The following is a 22624-nucleotide window of genomic DNA, read 5'->3' as shown; positions in this document are numbered from 1 at the left end:
GGCCGCCTCCCCTTCCGGCCCCGGGCGAGGGGCACCGGCGCCGCGCCCTCCTCGCCCCGGGCCCCAGCTCCGCGCCCCGGCCCTGCTCCCTCCTCGGGAGCCCCGGCCCCCGGCTCGGCACCTTCCTCTCCCCGGCTCCGCGCCCTCCTCTCCCCGGCTCCGCGCCCTCCCCTCCCCGGCTCCGCGCCCTCCTCTCCCCGGCTCCGCGCCCTCCTCAGAGCCCCGGGCCCCGGCTCCGCGCCCCTCTGCCCCCAGCCCTACCGGAATCAATTCCTTCAGCGAGCGCCGCACTGGCACCATCTCCAGCTCGCCCTCCTCCACCTCCATGGGCTCCGGCTCCCCACGTTCCAAGCCGGACTCCACCTCGGGAGACGGGAGGTTCAGGGCCGACCCCGACGGGGCCTCCGCCTTGACCGACACACGCAGGCCGCGGACGGCCGCCATAGCTGCCGCCGGCCGCACCACCGAGAGCCGCACACCCGCTGGCTAGAGCGCCGCCAGCGGCCACGGAGGAACACCGCCGCCGCCCAGAGCGTCCTTCATATTCCAGTCTGGCAGCCGCTCCTGGAGGTGCCGCCCCCCGGTGGCAGAAGGGACCAGCAGCCGACGAGGGGCGGGATACAGTGAGGGGGAGGGCGGAGGGGGGCAGGGCTTTTATAACCTCTGGGTACCTCTCGCCCCAGGTGACAAAACAGCTCTACCCTGAGGACCAAGCCTCAACCTAAACCCGGCACTTGAGTCCTCAGAATATGAACCAGTCTAGGGCTGGGAAGGTGGCTCAGTGGTAGAGCGCTTGCCTTGCATGCATGAGACCCTGGGTTTGATTCCTCAGCACCACATAAGCAAAAAAAGCCAGAAGTGGCACTGTGGCTCAAGTGGTAGAGTGCTAACCTTGAGCTGAGGGACAGCGCCCAGGCCCAGAGCATGACCGGCAAAAACTTTATGCCTTGAACTGATGAGCTGAGGGACAGCACCCAGACCTAGAGTTCAAGCCCCATGACCAAGAAAAAAAAAAAAAAGGCAAAAAGAATATGAACCAGTCACTTCCAAGTGCTGAACCTGAATCCTTACAAAACTACAACCCTATGAACTAAGTCTCATTACTACCTTCCTTTTATCTATGAAGAAACTGAGAGGCATGGCATTTTACTCAAGGTTCAGGCTACTTCAGGATTAAAATTAGGATCTAAGTTTGGGGCAGTGTCTTCAGAGCCCAGAATAAGAAAAGATCTACTGGCAGAAAAGTCTGAGACTCCTTATCTCCAATGAACCACCAGTATATGAGAAGTGGCTCTGTGGTAGAGCGCTAGTGTTGAGGGGAAAAAAGCTTAATGACAGTGCCCCAGGCCCTGAGTTCAAGCCCCACAACAAACAACAAAGAAGTGATCTATCACTCTTGGAAATCTATATAGTTTTGCAATTACCTTGTAAACCCTTTTCTCTTTCAAATCAAGTAATTTGCCCTTTTTTTTTTTTTTTTTTTTTTTTTGTCGGTCTTGGGGCTTGAACTCTGGGCCTGGGCGCTGTCCCTCAGCTCTTCAGTTCAAGGCTAGCACTCTACCACTTGAACCACAGTGCCACTTCCGGCTTTTTCTGTTTATGTGGTGCTGAAGAATGGAACCCAGGGCCTCATGCATGCGAGGCAAGCACTCTACCACTGAGCCACCTTCCCAGCACCTTGCTCATTTTTTGTAAACTCAGAAATTGAGATTCCAAAGAGGATAGTAATCTGTCCAATGCCAGAGCTCCAGTCCTAATTTCTTCACTTCTAGAGACTCCATTTACTATGTACCTGTGAACATGATTTCCTGAAGATATTGCTAACAAGAGCCTAGTTGGGAAAAGAGTGTATATAGGCTTCCAGAGAGCACCCTTGGTCTGTTTTTGAGTCCTAATTTTACATCTTTTCCCTGTGTAACCTTGGACTTATTCTGACCTCTTGCTGGGTGTGACTTCCTGAGAAAGAGGTTGATGGGCCCCTAGGGTGTTCAAGACCCTAAAGATCTGCTCATAGAGAAACAAATAATTATAAATCAAGGAAAACTGTGATCAAAATCAAACATACCATATGTGACCTTGAGTAATCCATACAACCCTTCAGGCATCAGTTTATTAATAAATTGACATGTAACCTCCTTCCAGAGGATAATTCCATGTGGTTTTCGGATCCAATAGAAGTGGTGTAGTACATCATAGTTTTTCTTAAATTGAGGCAGGACAAAGACAAGATGGAACTCTTTAGAAAGGTGATATTGCTTGATGAATGGAAAATAAAATAATTAGAAAAGTCTCCCTCTCACTCCCTTTCTCCCTTCTCTTCCCTCTCACTCTTTCCCTCTCCCTCTCCTTTTTCCTCTCCCTCTCCCTCTCCATTTCCTTGCAGCTTAAGGATTTAATTTAGGGGGATTCAACACTGTAGTCTAAAGCCGTTCAGAGAAAAATGAGCCCCCCGGGCAGCTATAACTGGCACATGTCTTGGGAATTTAGAGCAAGCTAGGGCATTGGTGAGACCTGATCACCCAACTCAGTACCACCCCCTTCCTGTCTTGTGCTGAAGTCAAGCAATAGAGAATTTAGAAGGTGGTTAAAAAAAAAAAAAAAAGTTTTTCCAAAATGTTAGTTAGTGTGACTCTCTAAGAAAAAACAAAACCCAAACAAAAAAGCCTATGTCAAAGCTTTTTCTTTTTTCTAGCATTGAGATTTGAACCCAGCATATTAGACACAAAGCTCCCTGCCCCTGAGCTACATCCCCAGTGCTCAAAGCTTTTATCCACTCATTAATGAATAAAGAAAGCAGCAACAAATGAAGACTATCAAAGACTAGTTAAAAAAGAATTTAAGAATGAATATAGAAGCCAAGAGACTGTGGCTCATGCCTATAAATACTGTCTACTCTGGAAGCTGAAATCTGAGGATCAAGATTCCAAGCTACCCCAAGCAGAAAGATCCAAAAGACTCACCCCAATTAATAAAAAGCAGTAGTAAAACTGTGGCTCAAATCATAGAGCACCAGCCTTGAGTGAAAAAGCCAAGTACAAGGCCCTGAGTTCAAGTCCCAGTACCAGTACGTATGTGTAATTTGAGTAGATTGAGAAGCACCTAGGAGATCAGTAAAGTAGGTCTATGAGGCTGTTTGCAAAGAAGATTAGGGAGATGACCTATCCTAAAATGTAGGTTAGCCCCTCAATATGCTGGAGATCCAGATAAAAAAAGGCGCTGTAGCTCATGCCTATAAATTCAGCTCATGACACTGAGATCTAAGGATCAAGCCTGGACAGACAATCAGAAAGATTCTTATGGCTGGGAATGTGGCTTAGTGGTAGAGTGCTTGCCTAGCATGCATGAAGCTGTGGGTTTGATTCCTCAGAACCATATACACAGAAATAAGCCGGATTTTGGTGCTGTGGCTCAAGTAGTAGAGTACTAGCCTTGAGCACAAAGAAGCTCAGGGACAGTGCTTAGGCCCTGAGTTCAGTCTCCAGGACTGGCAAAAGAAGAAGAAAGAAGAAAGAAAAAGAAGACAAAAAAGAAGGAGGAGAAGGGAGAAGGAGGAGGAGAAGAGAGGAGAAGAAGAAAAAGAAAAAGAAGAGGACGAGGAGGAGGAAAGAAAGAAAAAAAAGAAAGAGGGAGAGAAAGAAAGAAAAAGAAAAGACTCTTACCTCCAATTAACCTGTAAAAGGCCAGAAGTGGTAAGTGACAAGCAACAGAGTGCCAGGCTTAAACAAAACAGACAAGCATGCAAGGCACTGAGTTCAAGCCCTAGTACTGCCATAATATATGCATATTGATAGGAAAGAAACAGTAAAGAATGTAACTGTAACCCCTCCTCTGTACAGTATCTCACAAAAAAAAATTTTTTAAATCACTTGCAACAATTAAAGAGAACACTGGAGACAAAAAAAAAAAAAGTAAAGAAAAAAAATTGGCGTCTAGTGGAATTCCCAGTAGGTCCTGTTACTCTCTTCTGAAAAAAAAGAAATCATGAAGGGTGGTAGTGCATGCCTGAAATCCCAGCACTTGGAAGGCTGAGGCTAAAACAGAAAGTATAAGTTCCAGACCAGTGACCTGGGCTCCATAATGAAGTCAAGGCCAGCCTAGAGTAGATACTTTGTCTCAAAAACCTACAGAAGAAAAGGAGGGAGGGAAAGGAAAGATTGTGAAGAGAGCTCAGAGGCTTCCTGCTCACATAGGACCTTAGGAAACTACTCTTCCACATCCAGCCATCCAGGCATTCAAAGGCCACTGCAATCATCATTCAAGAGGGCCCAACTACTACTCAAGAGTAAGATGCAGATCTCAGCATTATCCATGGTTTTGGAAGCACACAAAAAGTGAGAGTGATGAATCATGGAAGTGTCTACTCAGATTTCAAAGAAGTTCTAGCAGACCAAGTCTCAGATGTAGGCCCAGATTTAACATAGTCTCAGATTCCCTATGTATAGCCCCAATGAGGGTGATGCATGACAAAGATTCATTGAAAACCCCAGGAAGCTAGACATGTCAAAAGCATAGAACACTTACCAAAGAAATCCATAGGCAATGAGTGGCAACCACCAGCAAGGCCAAGGAGTAGAGCTGCCCAAACCTGTTAGAGCCCTTATTACTCTACCAGGTGCCTCAGATGCCAGAATTTAATGAATGCCCTGTTGGGGTCTGATCTTGCTGGCTCCATCCTTCTGTGCTGTTCTATTTCTCCCTTTAAAAATGACTATGTTAGCCGGGCGCTGGTGGCTCATGCCTGTAATCCTAGCTATTCAGGAGGCTGAGATCTGAGATCTGGGTTCAGAGACAACCCAGGCAGGAAAGTCTGTGAAACTCTTATCTCCAATAAAACCACAGAAAACCGGAAGTGGCGCTGTAGCTCAAGTGGTAGAGTGCTAGCCTTGAGCAGAAGAGCTGAGGGACAGCGCCCAGGCCCAGAATTCAAACCCCACGACCGAAAAAACAAAAAAAAAACTATGTTTACTATGTGCCACTGTATGTTGGTGAAAGGGTAGATTTGGTTAAAAAAAAAATCCCATCAAAGAAGTGGCGCTGTAGCTCAAGTGGTAGAGTGCTAGCCTTGAGCTGAAGAGCTGAGGGACAGTGCCCAAGCCCAGAGTTCAAGCTCCACGACTGACAAAAACAAAAACAAACAACAAAAAAATCCCATCCATTAGCCAAGAGCAGGTGGCTAACACCTGTAATCCTAGCTACTCAGGAGGCTGAAATCTGAGGATAGTGGTTCAAAGCCAGCCCGGATAGAAAAGTCACCATGAGACTCATTTCCAATTAGCCACTCAAAAACCAGAAGTGTCAGTGCTGTGGCTCAAGTGGTAGAGTGCTAACTTTGAGCACAAAGAGGCTCAGGGACAGTGCCTAAGCCCTGAGTTCAAGCCACAAAATTGAACAACAACAACAACAAAAATCCATTTGTAAGTTAAGGCCAGGGAAGGAAAAAAGGGGCCCCTGGAGAGCATCTTGTAGTGGCTCAGTTGTGGAATCCTCATCACTCAGGAGGCCTCTGAAATGTGGAGGACGAAGGTTTGAAGCAGTGCAAGCAGAAAAGTCCACTAGACTCTGCTTCCAATTAACCAGCCAAAACCTAGGGCTGGAAGCCTGATTCACCTGATGTTAAAGTGCCAGCCTAGGCATTGCTGGCTTGCTAAATGGAACCAGACTCTGGAAAATGCAAGATTGTTTCAAAAATCTCAACCACAGCGAATAGAATGTCCAGTTTCTATCCTTCTTAGTTCTGCACAATCTATGGCAGGAGTGACCCCATGAGACAGAACTACAGTTTCAGGTCAAGTCCGGAGGCCTGTAATGATTCAGCAGGTCTTTCCTGATTGGTCAGTTGTTCTGACTCATTTGCATAGAGGCAGCCAATCAGCCCACGGAATTAAAAACTAGACCATCTTCAGCAACCTGAAGGCAGGGCAGCAACAGCCTTTTATCCACTTATTTCTCTTTTGTGTGGACTTCACTGGTGTAATTGTGGAGCAGCAGATGCCAACTCTAAAGCTGCAATACTAGCAGGTATAGCCTGCTGCAGACCTGCAACTTTTGCTGTGAGATTCAAAGCCAAAAAAGCTATAATGCAAATGGGTTTTGCTTTGTCCAGCAGAAGAAAAAAGAAAAGACCATATCATTGAGAGTATACAACTTTTATTCAGTTGCCCATACTTGGATTTGAGCTGAATTGCTTACTCTACCTAGGCAAGTGCTGTACCACTTGAACCATACTCACAGATTTTTGCTTTGGTTGTTTTTCAGACAGGATCTTTAGCCAACTTACTACATAGCAGAGATTACAGATCTGTATCACCGTGTCCAGCTTTTTACTCAAGATGAGTCTTACTGACTTTACTTAAACTGTTTTTGAATTTTAGTTCTACAAGCTCTGCTTCCAAAGTAGCTGAAGCTGTGAGCAACTGTGCTCAGCTCTGTTTATTATTTGTTTGTTTTTAATTTTACAGATCTCATTGCTAAGTTTGCCTTGAGTCAGGAGACTTTAGAGTTAAACTTTTTCTTTTGGTCAGTCATGGGTCCTGAATTCTGGTCCTGGGTGCTATCTCTCAGATCTTCAGCCCAAGGAGAGTGCTTTACCACTTGAGCCACAGCGCCACTTCCAGTTTTCTGGTGGTTTATTGGAGATGAAGAGTCTCAAGGACTTTCCTGCCTGGACTGGCTTTGAACTGTGATCCTCAGATCTCAGCCTCCTGAGTAGCTAGGATTACAGGTGTAAGCCACTGGTGCCTGTTTTAAGGGGGTTTGTTACCTCACCCTTTCTATTCCTCCTCATGTTTCTTGCCCACCAGAACCATAGTTGCTGATGGCCATTCTCTAAGCATGCTCCTGGTGCTATGCTTGGCCCTCCAGTACCTCCTCAGGCCCCAGCTTCAGTGCCTTTGTAGGTTCTTCTCTTCCTCCAGCTGTTACAGTCCAGCAAGGCTTACCTTGGACTCTCCTTCTGACCCCATGCTCCTTGAGCCATCTTATCCTACCCATGACCTTCAACTTCACTACCATCCACACCCTGGAGACTCCAGTTCTCCCTCTCCTCTGAGCTCCAGAGCCTCATGTCCAGCTGCGTATAGGACCTCTCCCCTTGAATGTCACAAGGTACCTCAGTTTCAACCTGCTGGGTCCATTTTACATTCCCTCCCACCCTGATCAGTATGAGTTAATCCAGGTGGTCAGGAGCCATGTCTGACTGCTTCCTGTATATCTCTCATATCCATCTGCTGCTTTTTTTTTTTTTTTTTTTTGGTCAGTCGTGGGGCTTGAACTCTGGGCTTGGGCACTGTCCTTGTGCTCTTCAGCTCAAGGTGAGCACTCTACCGCTTGAGCCACAGCACCACTTCCAGTTTTCTAGCGGTTTATTGGAGATAAGAGTCTCACAAACTTTCCTGCCCGGGCTGGCTTTGAACCGCGATCCTCAGATCTCAACCTCCTGAGTAACTAGGATTACAGGCATGAGCCACTGGCGCCCAGCTTCATCTGCTGCTTTTTATTTTGATTTTGGTGTCCATACTGGGGCTTGAACTCAGGGCCTTAGCTTTTTCATTCAGGGTTGGTGCTCTACCATAGCTCACTCCTAGCTTTTTGCTGATTAACTGGGGACAAGAATCTCACAAACTTTCTTGCCTGGGCTGGCTTCAAATTGTGATTTTTCAGATCCCTGCATCATTTGGCAAGTATTACAGATGTATGGCGACCAGCTGCCATTGCTAACTTCCACCCTCCCAGCAACTCCCCTCTGCTTCCTTTGTTCTGGCCACCATCATGTCTTACCTTGGTCCTGCAGTGTCTCTTATTAGTTTCTCTTTTTCTAGTTCTTCCACTCCCATGCTCTTCTGCACTGGAGCCAGCACACATTATCCAGCCTTCCCTTACCTCCAGCTTCCCTTGTAACACTTCTCTTTCCCACCATCACCACTTCAGTTCTTAGAAAGCCTGATGCTCCCTCCCTCCCCAGGACCCCAATAGGGTCCTGGAACAAGGTAGTCTCTCTGTTGAGAGCTTTCTTTCCCTGCTCCCCACCCTTTCCCCCTCATCTTGGCCTAGTTAGTTCTTCCTCAACTTCAGATTCCAACAGGAGCATTCCTTCCTCTGAAAAGCTTCCTTAAGAGTAAAGTCAAATAACTTGCTTTCTGGAAATCTTTCCAATAGAGTGCTTGGATCCGTTCAAAATCATCTAAGCACTTATCTGGCAACTTGGTTAATGTCTGTCTCCTACAATGGGTGGTAGAGCCTTGGGAGCATCAACCGTGTGTTGATGTAATTCAGTGTCAAGCTCAGTGGCTGTTTACAAAGAACCTTGGGCAAATATTGAAAGGATGGATAGATGGATAAAGGGATGGACAGATGAACATACTGAAAATAAATGACCTTTTCCCATGCTAAATTTAGGAATATCTACCATCCTTCTATTAAATTCTTGCTGTTCACTAAAATGATCTGGCAAGCTATAAACATACATGCTGCAGGATTCCAACCCTAACTTTCTGCAAATGGCAAATCCATGTTGACAGACCAGTGGCTGCTGGGGATGAGAGGGGATGGATAAACAAGAAGACTGCAGAGATTTTTCTGGTAGTGAAACCATTCTACATGGTATTATTATGATGACTATATGTCCTCATACATTTCTCAGAACCCACACAATATAAATATAAAGAGTAAACTCTAAGACTCATGATGTAAGCTGTGAAGGTAGATCAGCTAATGGATGAATGGAGGTTTTGACAAACTGGTCCCAGTCTTGTGGAAGATGGGTCAGGTACCAATCCACACGCTAAGAATGCCTCTGGGGCTATACATCCAGGAAGACTTCCTGGAAGATGTGGTTAGGAAATGGTGAGGGCAGGAAGACTGACTACCAAAGCCAGAACAACCAGTATATGGATATATTGCTGCCTGGAAAATGCCTGGGGGGGGGAGGGTGATGGTTTGTCCTCTGGCCATCCCAGCTGGAAAATATGGATGTGTCTAAGCCTCAAAAGAAAAGGTTGAGTGCAGGCATGTATTGGGGGGGAGGGGTTGTAATAAGGAAGAAGATGGCCATTTAAGCTTGGAACATAGTATATTTTCAAGGCCCTAGTCCAGCTGAAGTGTTATAGGGAGTCCCTATAGGCCAGGGCACGGTTCCACAATGAGGTGAAGGACAGGCCCCTCTCTAGTCTCCCATCCCCCATTTTCCTCTTGGGTTTCAGAGCTAGCACCACCCCCTGCATTGCTCCCTAGAGGGGCTGCCCAGGGAATAATCTACTTGTCTGCCTAAGCAAGGTGGGGGTGACCCCATAACTTGAAGTTTTTTGTTGTTGTTGTTTGTTTTTGGCTAGTCCTGGGACTTGAACTCTAGGCCTGGGCACTGTCCCTGAGAGCTTCCTTTGCTCAAAGCTAGAACTCTACCACTTGAACCACAGCACCACTTCCAGCTTTTTCTGTTTTTGTGGTACTGAGAAATTGAACCCAGGGCTTCATGCATGCTAGGCAAACACTCTACCACTAAGCCACATTCCCAGCCCTTGAAGGTTTTTATCTGTGTCTTCCTGGAACAGCTGGAACTCTCAGTGGCTCTGATCACCCTTCCCTCCACTTCTGCACACACTGAGATGTGCTGGAAGAGCAGAGGTCAGGCAAAGGGCCTATGGCATCCAGAATGCCCCTGAGAAGCACTGGGGCCTCCCCAGAATGCCTCCCAAGCTTTTACCTCAACCCCACTGCCACCAGGCTCAGCTCCCCTGAGGGGTAAGGTCTAGAGAACATGCTTCTTTGACGTGTGTGTGTGTGTGTGTGCCAATACTGGGACTTGAACTCAGGACCTGGCCACTATTCCTGAGCTTTTTCACTCAAGGCTAGTGCGCTACAATTTGAGCCACAACTCCACTTTCAACTTTTTGCTGGTTATTTGGAGATAAGAGTCTTGCAAACTTTCCTGTCTAGGCTGGCTTTGAACAATCCTCAGATCTCAGCCTCCTATTTAGCATTATGGTGCCTGGCTTCCTGATCCAGTTTCCTACCAATGTGCTCACTAGAGGGTTTGTCCTCAAGGGCAGTCCTTTTCAAAACAGGACTTGAGGGTCTGATGTTGACAGGCAGTGGTAGAAACTGAGGAAAGGCAGGGCCCTGGAGGGATGGTAGCCTGAAGAGCGGTGAGCAGGGAAACTAGCAGAGGGGGATGTATGGATCCTGACTCAGCCAAACATCCAGAGGCCAGCATGAGGCCTCTGCATGCTAGGCTGAAAGGCTGAGACAGATGGGCCTGGCCAGATGGGTACTCACAACTTCTCTGATGAAGGCAGGGATTATGGTGATGACCAAGAAAGCAAGGAGATAAGAAATGGAGGAGGCTGACATTGTGGGACTGTGGATGTGGAAAGGAAAAAAGAAAAAGACTCATTTAGTTTGGGAATTTTTGCCTGGCTGCCAGCACCCGTCTGGGAGGGTTGAGTAAGTCCCTCCCAGGAGCCTGGCAGGATGACCAGGAAGCAGGCAGGAACATGGTGTTCTCCATTCCTCATGTAGAAAAACTGGCCACCACAGTCAGTGGGCCACTCTAGCTTGGTCTCCCTCCTGGATTTCAGTGCCATGCCCGCTAGTCGACCTCAGCTCGAAACTCACAGCTAAGCAAGCACTTATCATGCAAGATATGCTGGCCCCTGCTCCCCATGTCTCCCTCACAAGGATCCATTTGCTGAATGCTTACTATGTACTTCCAGCACACAAGACTTCATTTAGCATCACAAGATTCCCACAAAGGAGATGCTGGTATCATACATATTAAACTAGAAGGAAATCAATGCTCCAATGACTTGCCAAGGGTGATACAATTAAGGAACAAAGCTTAAGTTCAAACTCAAGGCTGTCATTGTCCTGAAGTGCTCTAATAAGGGCAGGGATCAGGGCCCAGGGCTAAGGAGCATTAGGAAGGATACTAGATCTACAGCATGGGGACTCCAGTGACACTGCTCAGGGACTCCTGCCCCTTGATGTGTATCTGCCTGGACCAGATATCTGCCTTCCTGTGCCAGGAAACAGACAGGGTACCCTATGAACAGCCTACTAGCTCTTCAAAAAGATCCCATGAGACCTTTCAAGGAACCTGAGGGTGCACGCAGGATGGCAAGCTCTCTCTTTCCCTCCCTCCCTCTCTCCCAGAACCCTTCACACTACTGTGATGGAATGCCCAGCACCAGTGGCTCACACTTGTAATCCTAGCTACTCAGGAGGCGTAGATCTGAAGATTCTGGCCAGGGCAGTAAAGTCTCTGAGACTCTTATCTACAATGAAGCGCCATAAAGCCAGAAGTTGCACTGTGGTTCAAAGTGGTAGAGTGCTAGCCTTGAGCAAAAAAAGCTCAGGAACCTAGGCCCTAAGTTCAAGCCCCACAGCTGACAACAACAACAAAAACCTCCCAGAAAAGTGAGCACTGTCAGCTGAGCCAGCCCAGGAGAAGAGCACATATACTGAAGCAGAATGTGTATACACAATGCACCCTACTTTTTTCTTTAACTCAAAAAGGCTTTTATTGTTTTTAACTCACTTCCTGGGAAGTTGATTTTTAAAACACTCTTATAGAGTTTGTTCAGTTGTGTTACATTCAGAAACAATGATGCCAATTCAAACCCTCAGCAATGGGTGAGAACCCCCACCGCATCCTGGCTCTGCCAGGCTCATTGATACCAGCCACCCCGCTCCATGATTTTTTCCTGAAGATGTGCAATCCTTGAAGTTTCCTGAAACCCTGGATCCTCTGACTATCAGCAGAGATGCTCAAGAAAACTTTGTTGTCAGTACTTGGCTTTGAACTAGTCTCCCATTAACTCTATAGAAGTGTTTTTAAAGATAGTATTGTATTATTATTTTGTATTAAGCCCTGGGTCACACTGGCTGCCTTAGTGCAGAGGAGTTGGAGAGAAATGGGAGCCCATTGATAATGGGCCATCTTCTGCTCCCAGCCTTAAATAGACAGACATTATGTTACAGATGCAGGTACCGGTGTGAAACATGCGAGTGTGCTGTGTGCAGCAGATGGCATGTACGCGCATGTGGGCATGGAGGTGTGACATATTCCCACAGGGGCAGAGATGTGGCAAGACATGATTCAACCGCCCCTTTCACACCTTCTCAGCCTCCCTCTCTTACAAACAAGTCCTCCCATTATATGAAACCCACACAGGCAGTGGAAATCCCTTTTGTGGCCCACATTTTCAGGGGTGGAACCTGAGTCTTGTGGGTTTTTTCCCTTTAGAGATCAATCTCTGTAAGTGTTTATAGTCAGTAAACATCATGCAGGCCAAGCAATCACAATCTCATTGAGAAGACAAAACCTGCTAAGAAGGACATGTCCATACAGGTGCCCCCATCTCCCACCCCAGGCAGGGGTGTCCGATGTCCTAGGGAGGAGGTGGCTGATGGAATGCTTGGCCCACCTGCCACAGTACACATTGTGCTGGAGCCCTTGTTTGGCAAGGCCTCCCATCCAAACAGTTTATCCTTCATCCAAGGAAGGTGACGGGCAGGCTAGTGAAACATCAGATCCCAGTTAATCCCACATTTGCAAGGTCACAGCTCTGTGAACCCTCCGCCGATGTCACCCCAATGCTACTTCTGCAGTCTTCGCTCTGGGAAGCCTTGGGAGCGAGTGTGGTGGGTGGGAAGGGGTGCTGCTCCTGGTTCAGGCGTGGATTCCATTCTTGATTCAGTCCAGGCTATTTTCTAAATGGTGCTGGATACAAAACATGATCCAGGAAGGGCAAGCCAGTCCACCTGACTACCAAATCATGAGTATGCTTCCCAGCTGCGGGAAGGGCCACAGAGGATTCCCCAGTAGCCTCCTCCCTCCAAGCCCCATGGTCAAAACAAAAATAAAAGACAACAGAAAAAAAAAAGGGAATCTGAATTTCATATCCAGTTTTGGCCTTCTCCCTGCTGAGGTCCAGGCATACATTATAGAGGTCAGAGCCTTCATAACTGCATTTGTGGGGAAGGGAGCTTGTATACCTCCATGCCCAGAACAGAGCAAAATCCTCCATGCAGTATGGAAGCTGAGCCAGACCCACCCAGCCGTGGAGGTCTCAGAGTGTAGTTAAGCCAGGGTTCCACCTGTCATCTTGGTCTCCTACCTTCTGTTCTGAGCCTGGGTTCCCCACAGGATAGGTTAGGCCAAGAAGAGCTGGAACCAGAAGGAAGGCCCCTTGGGGGCCCTGTTCCCCATGCCACGGATGACACATATTCCAATCCTGTCCCTGAACATGCCTGTGCACAGGTCATGCAGCACAACAGGGGAGGGGGCCAGGGAGGGGACTGCAGTCCCTAGCCCCCTGCCTGCAGAGGCAGCTGTTGCATGAGGGCGGTGGGCCTCTGGAGGTGTGGGATGAACATGCTACCGGCGGCCCTGGGCACATGCAGGGGCTCAGGATGCAGCCTCATCTTCCTGGACGCCAGGGAGTTCCGGGCTTTTGCCTCCTTCACCATACCCTTCTTTCCTATTGGGAGAGACCAGGGCAGGGGGATCCATGGTCACTCTCACACATTCATGAATGCAGCTTACAATCCTTCTGTGGCTTCTTGGTTTCCTGAGATAAACTTCTCAGGAACCTCTGATGTTCCAACCCAGATGACTTTCTTGGAGAATCAGCCAGGTCGTTGATTTTAATCAGCCCTCAGCAGGTGTGGGTTGAGGGTCTTTCACTAGCACTTTTTTCCCCCTTGCTCAAAGGGCAGAGTAATCTGTCTTAAAATTTGGTCACATATCTACTGGATTCCTATAGTTGACCCTTCTGCCCCAAGGCCTCTCTTTACAGGCTCACACCTGTCATCCTAGCTATTCAGGAAGCTGATACCTGAGGATCATGGTTCAAAGTCAGCCAGAGTGGAAAAGTCTGTGAAACTCACATCTCCAATTAACCACCAAAAAGCCAGAAGTGGGCTGTGACTCAAGTGGTAGAGTGCTAGCCTTGAGCAAAAGAGCTCAGGGATAGCACTCAGGCCTTGAGTTCATACTTCAGGACCAACAGAACAACAACAACAAAATTCAATTAATTAGGAACAGATGCTGGAACTCTGCAATGAAATAAAAGTCTTTTTTGAAAATTATACTTGGTAAATGAACACATGAGAATTAGGAAAGAATCAAACATGTCAACTCAGCAAATCAATAAAATCCTAAAATCAACAGGGCAAAGAAAAAAAGAAAACCCAGTACTCAATCTGGGGGAAAAAACCCCACAAGAGTCAACAAATGCTTTTCAATAATAAGCCTAATCTGGGTGCTGGTGGCTCACACCTGTAATCCTGATACTCAGGAGGCTGAGATCTGAGGATCATGATTCAAAGCCAGCCTGGGAAGGGAAGTCCACTAGACTCTTATCTCCAATAAACTACCAGGAAAAAAAATCCAGAAGTGTAGCTGTGGCTCAAAGAGTAAAGCACTAGCCTTGAGTAAAAAGAAGCTCAGAGGCAGCTCCGAGACCCTGAGTTCAAGCCCCAGGAAAGGCATATACACAAATTAGTAATGATAAGCCTAAACGTAAATGGCCTTAACTCCCCAATAAAAAAACAGACTGGATGACTAATAAAAAAACATGACCCATTTTTTTTCAACAACAACAACAAAAAAAACACCTTACAAAGTTGGGTGTCAGTGGCTCACGCCTGTAATCCTAGCTACTCAGGAGGCTGAGATCTGAGGATGACTATTCAAAGCCAGCCCAGGCAGGAAAGTCTGTGAGACTCTTATCTCCAATTAACCACCAGAAAACCAGAGGTGACGCTGTAGCTCCAGTGGCAGAACGCTAGCCTTGTGCTGAAGAGCTGAGGGACAGCAGCACCTACGCCCAAAGTTCAAGCCCGGAGACTGACAAAAAAAAAAAAAAGTAGCTATACTCACATCTGACAAAGTAGATATCAAGTTGAGATAGGAGGGATTAAGATAATTAGATATTTATGAAGAAGATACAAAATATTTTTTTTTGGCCCGTCCTGGGGCTTGAACTCAGGGCCTAGACACTGTGCCTGAGCTTCTTTTGCTAAAGGCTAGCACCCTACCACTTGAGCCACAGCACCAATTCCGGCTTTTTTTGTTTATGTGGTACTAAGGAATCGAACCCAGGGTTTTGTGCATGCTAGGCAAGTACTCTACTACTAAGTCACATTCCCAGCCTGGTGCACCCCATTTTATGAAGCAATCACTACTAGACACAAAGAGACAGATCCAGATGCAAAAATATTAGATGCCTTCTAGACTCCATTCTCACCAACAGATCATCTTGACATATGTGTGTGTGTGTGTGTGTGTGTGTGTATACACACACACACACACACACACACACACAAATCTTAGCATTAAAGGACATTGGACTTGGCAGTAATCTACAGAGTATTCAATTCAATGATCGCAGAATATGCAGTCTTTGCAGTAGCCCATACAATTTTCTCCAAAACAGACATTTTAGGCCATAAAAAGTTTTGACAGCAAGCACCAGTGCGAGCACCGATGGCTCACGCCTGTAATAATAGCTACTCAGGAGGTTTAGATCTGAGGATCACAGTTCAAAGCCAACTCGGTCAGGAAAGCCTGTGAGACTCTTATCTCCAATAAACAAACTACCAGAAAACCATAAGTGGCATTGTGGCTCAAGTGGTAGAGCACTAGCCTTGAGCTGGAGAGCTGAGGGACAGCACCCCTTGACAAAAAAAAAAGGTCTGACAGCAAGTTCTAGTGGCTCACATCTGTAATCCTAGTTACTCAGGAGGTTGAGATTTGATATGTGAGGATCCTGGTTCAAAACCAGCCTAGGCAGGAAAGTCAATGAGACTTTATTTTTGTGGGTTATGAGGCTTGAACTCAGAGGTTGGGTGTTGTCTTTGAGCCTCTTTGTGCTCAAGGTTAGTGTTCTACCTCATTAGCCACAGCACCAGTTTTTGTTGTTGTTGTTGTTTCTTTTTTTGAGTGGTTAATTGGAAATAAGAGTCTCACAGGGACTTTTCTGCTTGGGCTGGCTTCAAACCGTGATCCTCAGATCTCAGCCACCTGAGTAGCTAGGATTACAGGCGTGAGCCACCAGTGCCTGGCTAGTAATTTCTTTTATCTTAACTCATCATAACACAATAAAATTAGAAATTACAAACAAGAGAAACTATATAGACTACACAAACACATGGAGATAGAACAATAGTGGGTCGATGGAGAAGTCAGTGTGACCTGGATAACTGTGGCTCACACCTAGAATCTTGAGAGGCTGAGATCTTAGAATCTTGGCTTAGAGCCAGATGGGCAGATGAATTAAAAAAAAAAAAAAAAAACCTGGGCTGGGAAGGTGGCTCAGTGGTAGAGTGCTTGCCTTGCACACCTGAGGCCTTGGGTTCGATTCCTCAACACCACATAAGCAAAAAGAAAAAAGCCAGAAGTGGCACTGTGGCTCAAGTGGTAGAGCACTAGCCTTGAGCTGAAGAGCTGAGGGACAGCGCCCAGCCACAGAGTTCAGGCCCCACGACCGGACCCCCAAAAAAACCAAAAAACAAAAAACAAAAACCTAACTCCAATTAGTCAGCAAAAAGCTTGAAGCAGAAATGTAGTTCATGTGGCAGAGTGTCGACTACAGGCAAAAGAATCAAACAGGAAGAGGCCAGAGGCTCTGAGTTCAAGCCCTAGAACAGGCACAAAAAATCAATGAGGAAGTTAAGAAAACTGTAATCAAATGAAAACAAAAACAATTTGTCAGAACATTTGGGACATATGAATGTGAAGATAAAAGTTTATAGCTATAAGTACCAATATTAAAAAAATTAAAGCGATCTGGAGGAGCATGGTGGCTCACATCTGAAATTCCAGCTTACTCAGAGAGCAGAGATCTTGGCTTGAGGCCAGCCTAAGCAAGAGGATCTTGGCTAGAGGCCAGCCCAGACAAAAAGTTAAGGAGATCCTATCTCACTCATCAAGCCAGATAGGGTGGTACTTGCCTGTGATCTTGACTACTGTGAAGATTGCAGTACAAGGTTAGCTTGGACAAAAACTTGAGACCCTCACTGAAAAAAATAACTAAAGATAAAAAGGGCTGGAGGCAGGGCTCAAGTAAAGTATTTGGCTAGCAAGCATGAGCAGCTGAGTTCAATAACCTTGGTACTAAAAAAGAAGGACCTTAAAAAAAAAAAAAAACAAGAACAGCTGGGCACCAGTTGCTCACACCTGTAATCCTAGCTACTCAGGAGGCTGAAATCTGAGGATCATGGCTCAAAGTCAACCTGAGCTTGAAAAGTCTCTGAGACTCTTATCTCCAATTAACCACCAGAAAATCAGAAGTGGAGCTGTGGCTCAAGTGGTAGAGCGCTTGCCTTGAGCTGAAGAGCTCAAGGATGGAGCCCAGGCCCAGAGTTCAAGCCCCAAGACCAAAAAAAAAAAAGCCAAAAAACCCCACAAGAACAAGACAACTCAAAATTAATAGAATAAAGATCAGAGCATAGAGTAATAAAATGGAGACTAAAGGAACAATATAAAAGATCAATGAAATAAAGAATTGGTTCTTTGAGCAGATGAAAGAAGATTGACAAACAAGAGAGCCAAAAGAAAGACAGACTCAAATGAATAAAATTAGAGATGAAATGGGGATATTACAATAAATTCAGAGAATAATTAGGGAATATTATAAAAACATATTCCAATAAGCTGGAAAATCCAGAACAAATGGATAAATTTTCACTAATATGACCTACCAAAATTGGATATAAAGAGAATACAAACAACTTTGATTCATTTATAATGAATAATGAGCTTGAAGCAGTATAATCTCCCAGCAAAGAAAAGCCCAGATGGTTTCACTGTTGAATTCAATCAAACCATTAAAGAACTAATACTAATGCTCCTCAAGATACTCTATGAAAGAGAAAGGGAAGGAATGTTACCAAACTAGTATTATACTCTGATGCCAAACTGGATAAGGACAGTAAAAGAAAAGAAAAAAAATATATATACATACAGACACACACATGTGTATGTAGGTAGAGAAAGAGAGAAAAGGGAAAGAGACTTGTCTTTAATGAACATAAGTGCAAAAAATTCTCAATAAAATACTTGAAAACAAAATTCAATAGGGCCAGGTATTAATAGCTCATGCCTATAATCCTATCTACTCAGGAGGCTGAGATCCAAGAATTGCAGTTCAAAACCAGCCCAGGCATGGTCATGGGCCTGGGTGCTGTTCCTGAGCTCTTTTTTCTCAAGGCTCTACCATCGTGAGCCACAGGGGCACTTCTGATTTTCTGGTGGCTAACTGGAGATAAGAATCTTACAGACTTTCTTGCCTGGGCTGGCTCTGAAACACAATCCTCAGATTTCAGTTTCCTGGCGTGAGCTACCTACCAGTGCATGGCCGTGAGACTTTTATCTCCAATTAACCAGCAAAAAGCTAGAAGTAGAGGAGTGGCTCAAATGATAGCCAATCTTGAGTAAAAAAAGCTAAATAAAGGTCCTGAGTTCAAGCTCCAGTACCATCACAAAACAAAAATAAAAACCACACAGACACACAGACATGCACAAATACATACACATGCACACACACATACACACATACTACAAGTACATATGCATCATAAGCTGGTTTCATTCTAAGGATGCAAGAATGTTTCAACATATATAACTCAACAAACATCATATGACACATACATAAAATTAAGGAAAAGGGGCTGGGAAGGTGGCTCAGTGGTAGAGTGCTTGCCTTGCATGCATGAGGCCCTGGGTTCGATTCCTCAGCACCACATAAGCAGAAAAAGCTGGAAGTGGGGCTGAGGCTCAAATGGTAGAGCACTAGTCTACAGCTGAAGAGGTGAGGGACAGTGCCCAGGCCGAGTTCAGGCCCCACGACTGACCAAAAAAAAAAGAAAAAGAAAAAGAAAAATTAAGGGGAAAAAATCATGATTATTAAGAAATGAAGAAAAAGCCTTGACAAACCCCATGTCTTCATAATAAAACCTCTGAAGAAACAGAAGTAACATATTTCAACATAATAAAGGCTATATAAGAAAAACCTATAGCCAACATTGCACTAAAATGGGAAAAACTGAAAGCATTTTCTCTAAAATCAGGAACAAGACATCAACTCCCTCAGCACCACATAAGCAGAAAAAGCTGGAAGTGGCACTGTGGCTCAACTAGTAGAGTGCTAGCCTTGAGCTGAAGAGCTGAGGGACAGCACCCAGGCCCAGAGTTCAAGCCCCATGACTGACAAAAAAAAAAAAAAAAAAAGCAAACACTTAGGAAAAACCAAAGGTGATAAAAGATCTCTTCAATAAAAACCATGAAATACTGAGGAAATCCTATCCAAAGGAATGTAAGTCAGCATACAACAGATCTACCCAAATACACACATCTATTCATAACAGTCAAGCTATGGACTCATCTTAGGTGTCCAACAACCAATGAATGGTCAAAGAAAATGTGGTATATATACACAATGGAGGATCATTATTTATATGAAATTATAAATTTATGGAGGATTATTATTTATATGAAATTATAAATTTATGACATTTGTAGGAAAATGGATAGAACTAAAAATCATGATGTTAAATAGAAAACAAATCCAGATTTAGAGAGCTGAGTGTTATATGTTTTCTCACATATGAGGAATCTAGGCTTAATATAGACAAACAAATGTAAAAGGTAGACTAACTGGTATGGACTCAGAGTGGAGGAGGAGAAAGGACAGGGTGATGAGGGGAATAATATGCTTAACTACATTGCGTATATATGTGAAAACAGCACAGTGCAACTCATTGAAGTTGCAAAAACTGGCAGGGAGGTGGAAAGGGATTTGTGGGAGTAACAGTGATCATTATCAAGGTGTATTGTATACACTTATAGAACTGTCACAACAAAACCCTTTTTTACAACTAATATAGGGTATTAAAATAACAATAGTTAAAAATCAATTATAGACTTTTATGGCTGCAAGGGACTTAGCCAATCTCTCTCTTTTTTTTTTTTTTTTGTCAGTCATGGGGCTTGAACTCTGGGCCTGGGTGCTGTCCCTCAGCTATTCAGCTCAAGGCTAGTACTTTACCACTTGAGCCACAGTGCCACTTCCTGTTTTCTGGTGGTTAATTGGAGATAAGAGTCTCACAGACCTTCCTTCCTGGGCTGGCTTTGAACCTCAATCCTCAGATCTCAGTCTCCTGAGCAGCTAGGATTACAGGCATGAGCCACCAGCCCCTGGCTGATTTAGTCAATCTTGAATGATCAGTTGTCAGAATACAAATTAGGTGCAAGTGTTCTTAACCTGTGGCTGGATTGTCTTGCCATTAGGGGGCGCCAGGCCAAAGGCATCCCTGGATTGACCAGATGGCCCTGAACTGTTTGTTTCCTGTTTGTGATTATTGTTCTCAGAACTGGCCCCTTTGTCAAGTTCTGTAGGATTCTCCTATGCCATGTGCAATTGTAGCATTAAAGCCCTGAGACCTAATGAGCTCAAGAGACAATGTGCCTGATTCTCGACTACCTTTCTGAAGAAATGGAAAACTACAGCTCCCTGTCAGGCCTTTCCTAGGTTCTACCCCTTGCTATTATGAGGACATTCCTTAGAAGGACACAAAGGAAAGAACTGTTTTCTGAGAGGCTGGGCTGATAGCTACAGACACCTTTCTGTGGAACACGCTCATCATAAAGCAAGCTTGAACTCAGCTTCCGCTAACCTTCGCTTGCCAGTACCCTTCACAGGCCAGACAAAAAAAGTGAGCACCACCAGAGACAACGCTGTGGCTCAGGACCACATGGATCTCTCTGCAGATCTGTGCACAACTCCAACAGCCTTGTTGGAATCCTAAGCTGACTTTTATTATAGTGGAAAATCTGAGAATGAGAATGAGGCCTCAGTGTTTGTGGACTGTTTTTCTGGGCTCTCCTAGGAAGTGATGAACTCAGATATGTGGCTCACAGAAAAGCCCTCAGGGAACAGTGGGTCCTCTCCTATAGGCTCAGCCTGTCCATGTCACCTTGCATTCGCAAAGTGCCAGCCAAAGGTGACACAGGCTTGGGCTGGGAAGGTGGCTCAGTGGTAGAGCGCTTGCCTTGCATGCCTGAGGCCCTGGGTTCAATTCCTCAGCACCACATAAGTAAAAAGAAAAAAGCCGGAAGTGGCGCTGTGGCTCAAGTGGTAGAGCGCTAGCCTTGAGCTGAAGAGCTGAGTGACAGCACCCAGGCCTAGAGTTCAGACCCCACGACCGGACCCCCCCCCCAAAAAAAAAAAAGGTGACACAGGCTGTTCTTTTTTTTTTTTTTTTTTTTCTTTGGTCATGAGGCCTGAACTCTGAGCCTGGACCTGGGCACTGTCCCTCAGCTCTTCAGCTTAAGGTTAGCGCTCTACCACTTAAGCCACATCGCCACTTCCGGCTTTTTCTGCTTATGTGGTGCTGAGGAATTGAACCCAGGGCCTCATGCATTCAAGGCAAGCACTCTACCACTGAGCCACCTTCCCAGCCCCACACAGGCTATTCTTAATGTAGCCAACACCCATTCCAGGGCCCACTTTCCATGAATGAGCCAACCTCTACAAGGCATGGACACTGCAAACCTCTGTCAGGCTGCCAGGGACTGAGGGAGTCACAGATAGGGAACCAGATAGCTAAATAGGATCCCATGGTAGAATGTGACAGCATCAAGCGTCCATGAGAAGGAAGATCCTTCTTCTTGTGCCATGGAAGGCAGGGTGTACATTAGGGACACTAGGCCCAGCTTGGGGCAGGGGTGGCCTAGGAAGGTCCCTTCTAGCTCCAATTCATCTTGAGGGCAGAGGTACAATTGGGGCCCTATTCTGAGACTCAGCTTCATCTCCAGGCTCTGGGGACAGCCCCAGAAGAGTGGCCCAACCCATCCCAGGAAGCAGCCCACAGACCAGGCCCGCAGTACATACGTCACTAAGTTCCCTGGAGCAGACATGGAACGCTCTTCCCTGCGTGCCTGGGGCTCAAATGGATTCCCAAAGGAACGTTTTCTCAGCATAGACTTGACCAGGATCTGGGGAGCACATGACAGCATGAGGAACTAAGGCCTGGGACACCGGGACACACTCGGCAGCTCTGGCTCCTGAGAGGGTGGTTGTGGTGTCTGGAGCTGCTTCTAGAAGGCCTCAGAACATTTCACTGTCACAGCCTGGATATCCATGCAGTGCCCAGGGAAAAGCAATTCAGCCTCTGCAAGCTTTCTGGCCTCAGCAAGGCTTGTAAGTTCTAAGTCATTCACTCTCCTCACCAAGCCTTCCATATGCAGGCCACAAGGCTCAGACTCCACCCTCGCTCCACAGGCCTTCAGCAAGCAGGGGTCACCAAGGCTTCAAGCCAGGTGCCCTCCATGCCCCCAACGGGTCCAAGCACAGAACAAGTTCAAGCAGTACACATGCCCGCTTCAGACTCTCCCAGAAGGATCTTACCACTGTGGTCCAGCTAGGGATGAGCTTGACTGAGTTCTTTACTTCCTCCTCAGTCACCTCTACCACACTGCAGTGCTCTTCCTCTGAGGGCAGGGGCTCCTCCCCATGTTTGGTCACCCAGGGGTGCAACTGTGGAGGCCAGAAGAAAAGAGAGGCTAGGGCTGCAAGTGGTAAGATACCCAATCAGCAAGGATCAAAGACATCCTACCGGCAACGAC

The 22624-nt window shown here is 46.1% G+C and overlaps 2 protein-coding genes across 5 annotated transcripts in view; both read right to left on the bottom strand.

The window, feature by feature from the left end:
- The window catches only part of Ncbp3 (nuclear cap binding subunit 3), a 53598-nt gene extending 53136 nt beyond the window's left edge, over positions 1–462 (bottom strand). Inside the window, exon 1 of the mRNA XM_070001756.1 lies at positions 262–462. Within this exon, the coding sequence (XP_069857857.1) occupies positions 262–444 (183 nt within the window). The 5' untranslated portion in view covers positions 445–462. The remainder of the gene's footprint in view (positions 1–261) is intronic.
- Positions 463–11487: 11025 nt separating this feature from the next.
- Positions 11488–22624, bottom strand: part of Camkk1 (calcium/calmodulin dependent protein kinase kinase 1) — a 33824-nt gene continuing 22687 nt past the window's right edge. For all 4 annotated transcript variants that reach the window (XM_070001754.1, XM_070001751.1, XM_070001753.1 and 1 more), the window contains 3 exons: positions 22407–22535; positions 21891–21994; positions 11488–13475 (listed from right to left, as the gene is read on the bottom strand). In XM_070001754.1, the coding sequence (XP_069857855.1) occupies positions 13403–13475; positions 21891–21994; positions 22407–22535 (306 nt within the window). In that variant the 3' untranslated portion in view covers positions 11488–13402. The remainder of the gene's footprint in view (positions 13476–21890; positions 21995–22406; positions 22536–22624) is intronic.

This window comes from Dipodomys merriami, unplaced genomic scaffold, assembly GCF_024711535.1.
Source record: "Dipodomys merriami isolate MVZ:Mamm:240054 unplaced genomic scaffold, mDipMer1.0.p SCAF_59, whole genome shotgun sequence".
NCBI classification, from domain to species: Eukaryota; Metazoa; Chordata; class Mammalia; order Rodentia; family Heteromyidae; genus Dipodomys; species Dipodomys merriami.
The sequence above is the reverse complement of the archived record's forward strand: the minus strand, read 5'-3'. Positions and strand labels throughout refer to the sequence as shown.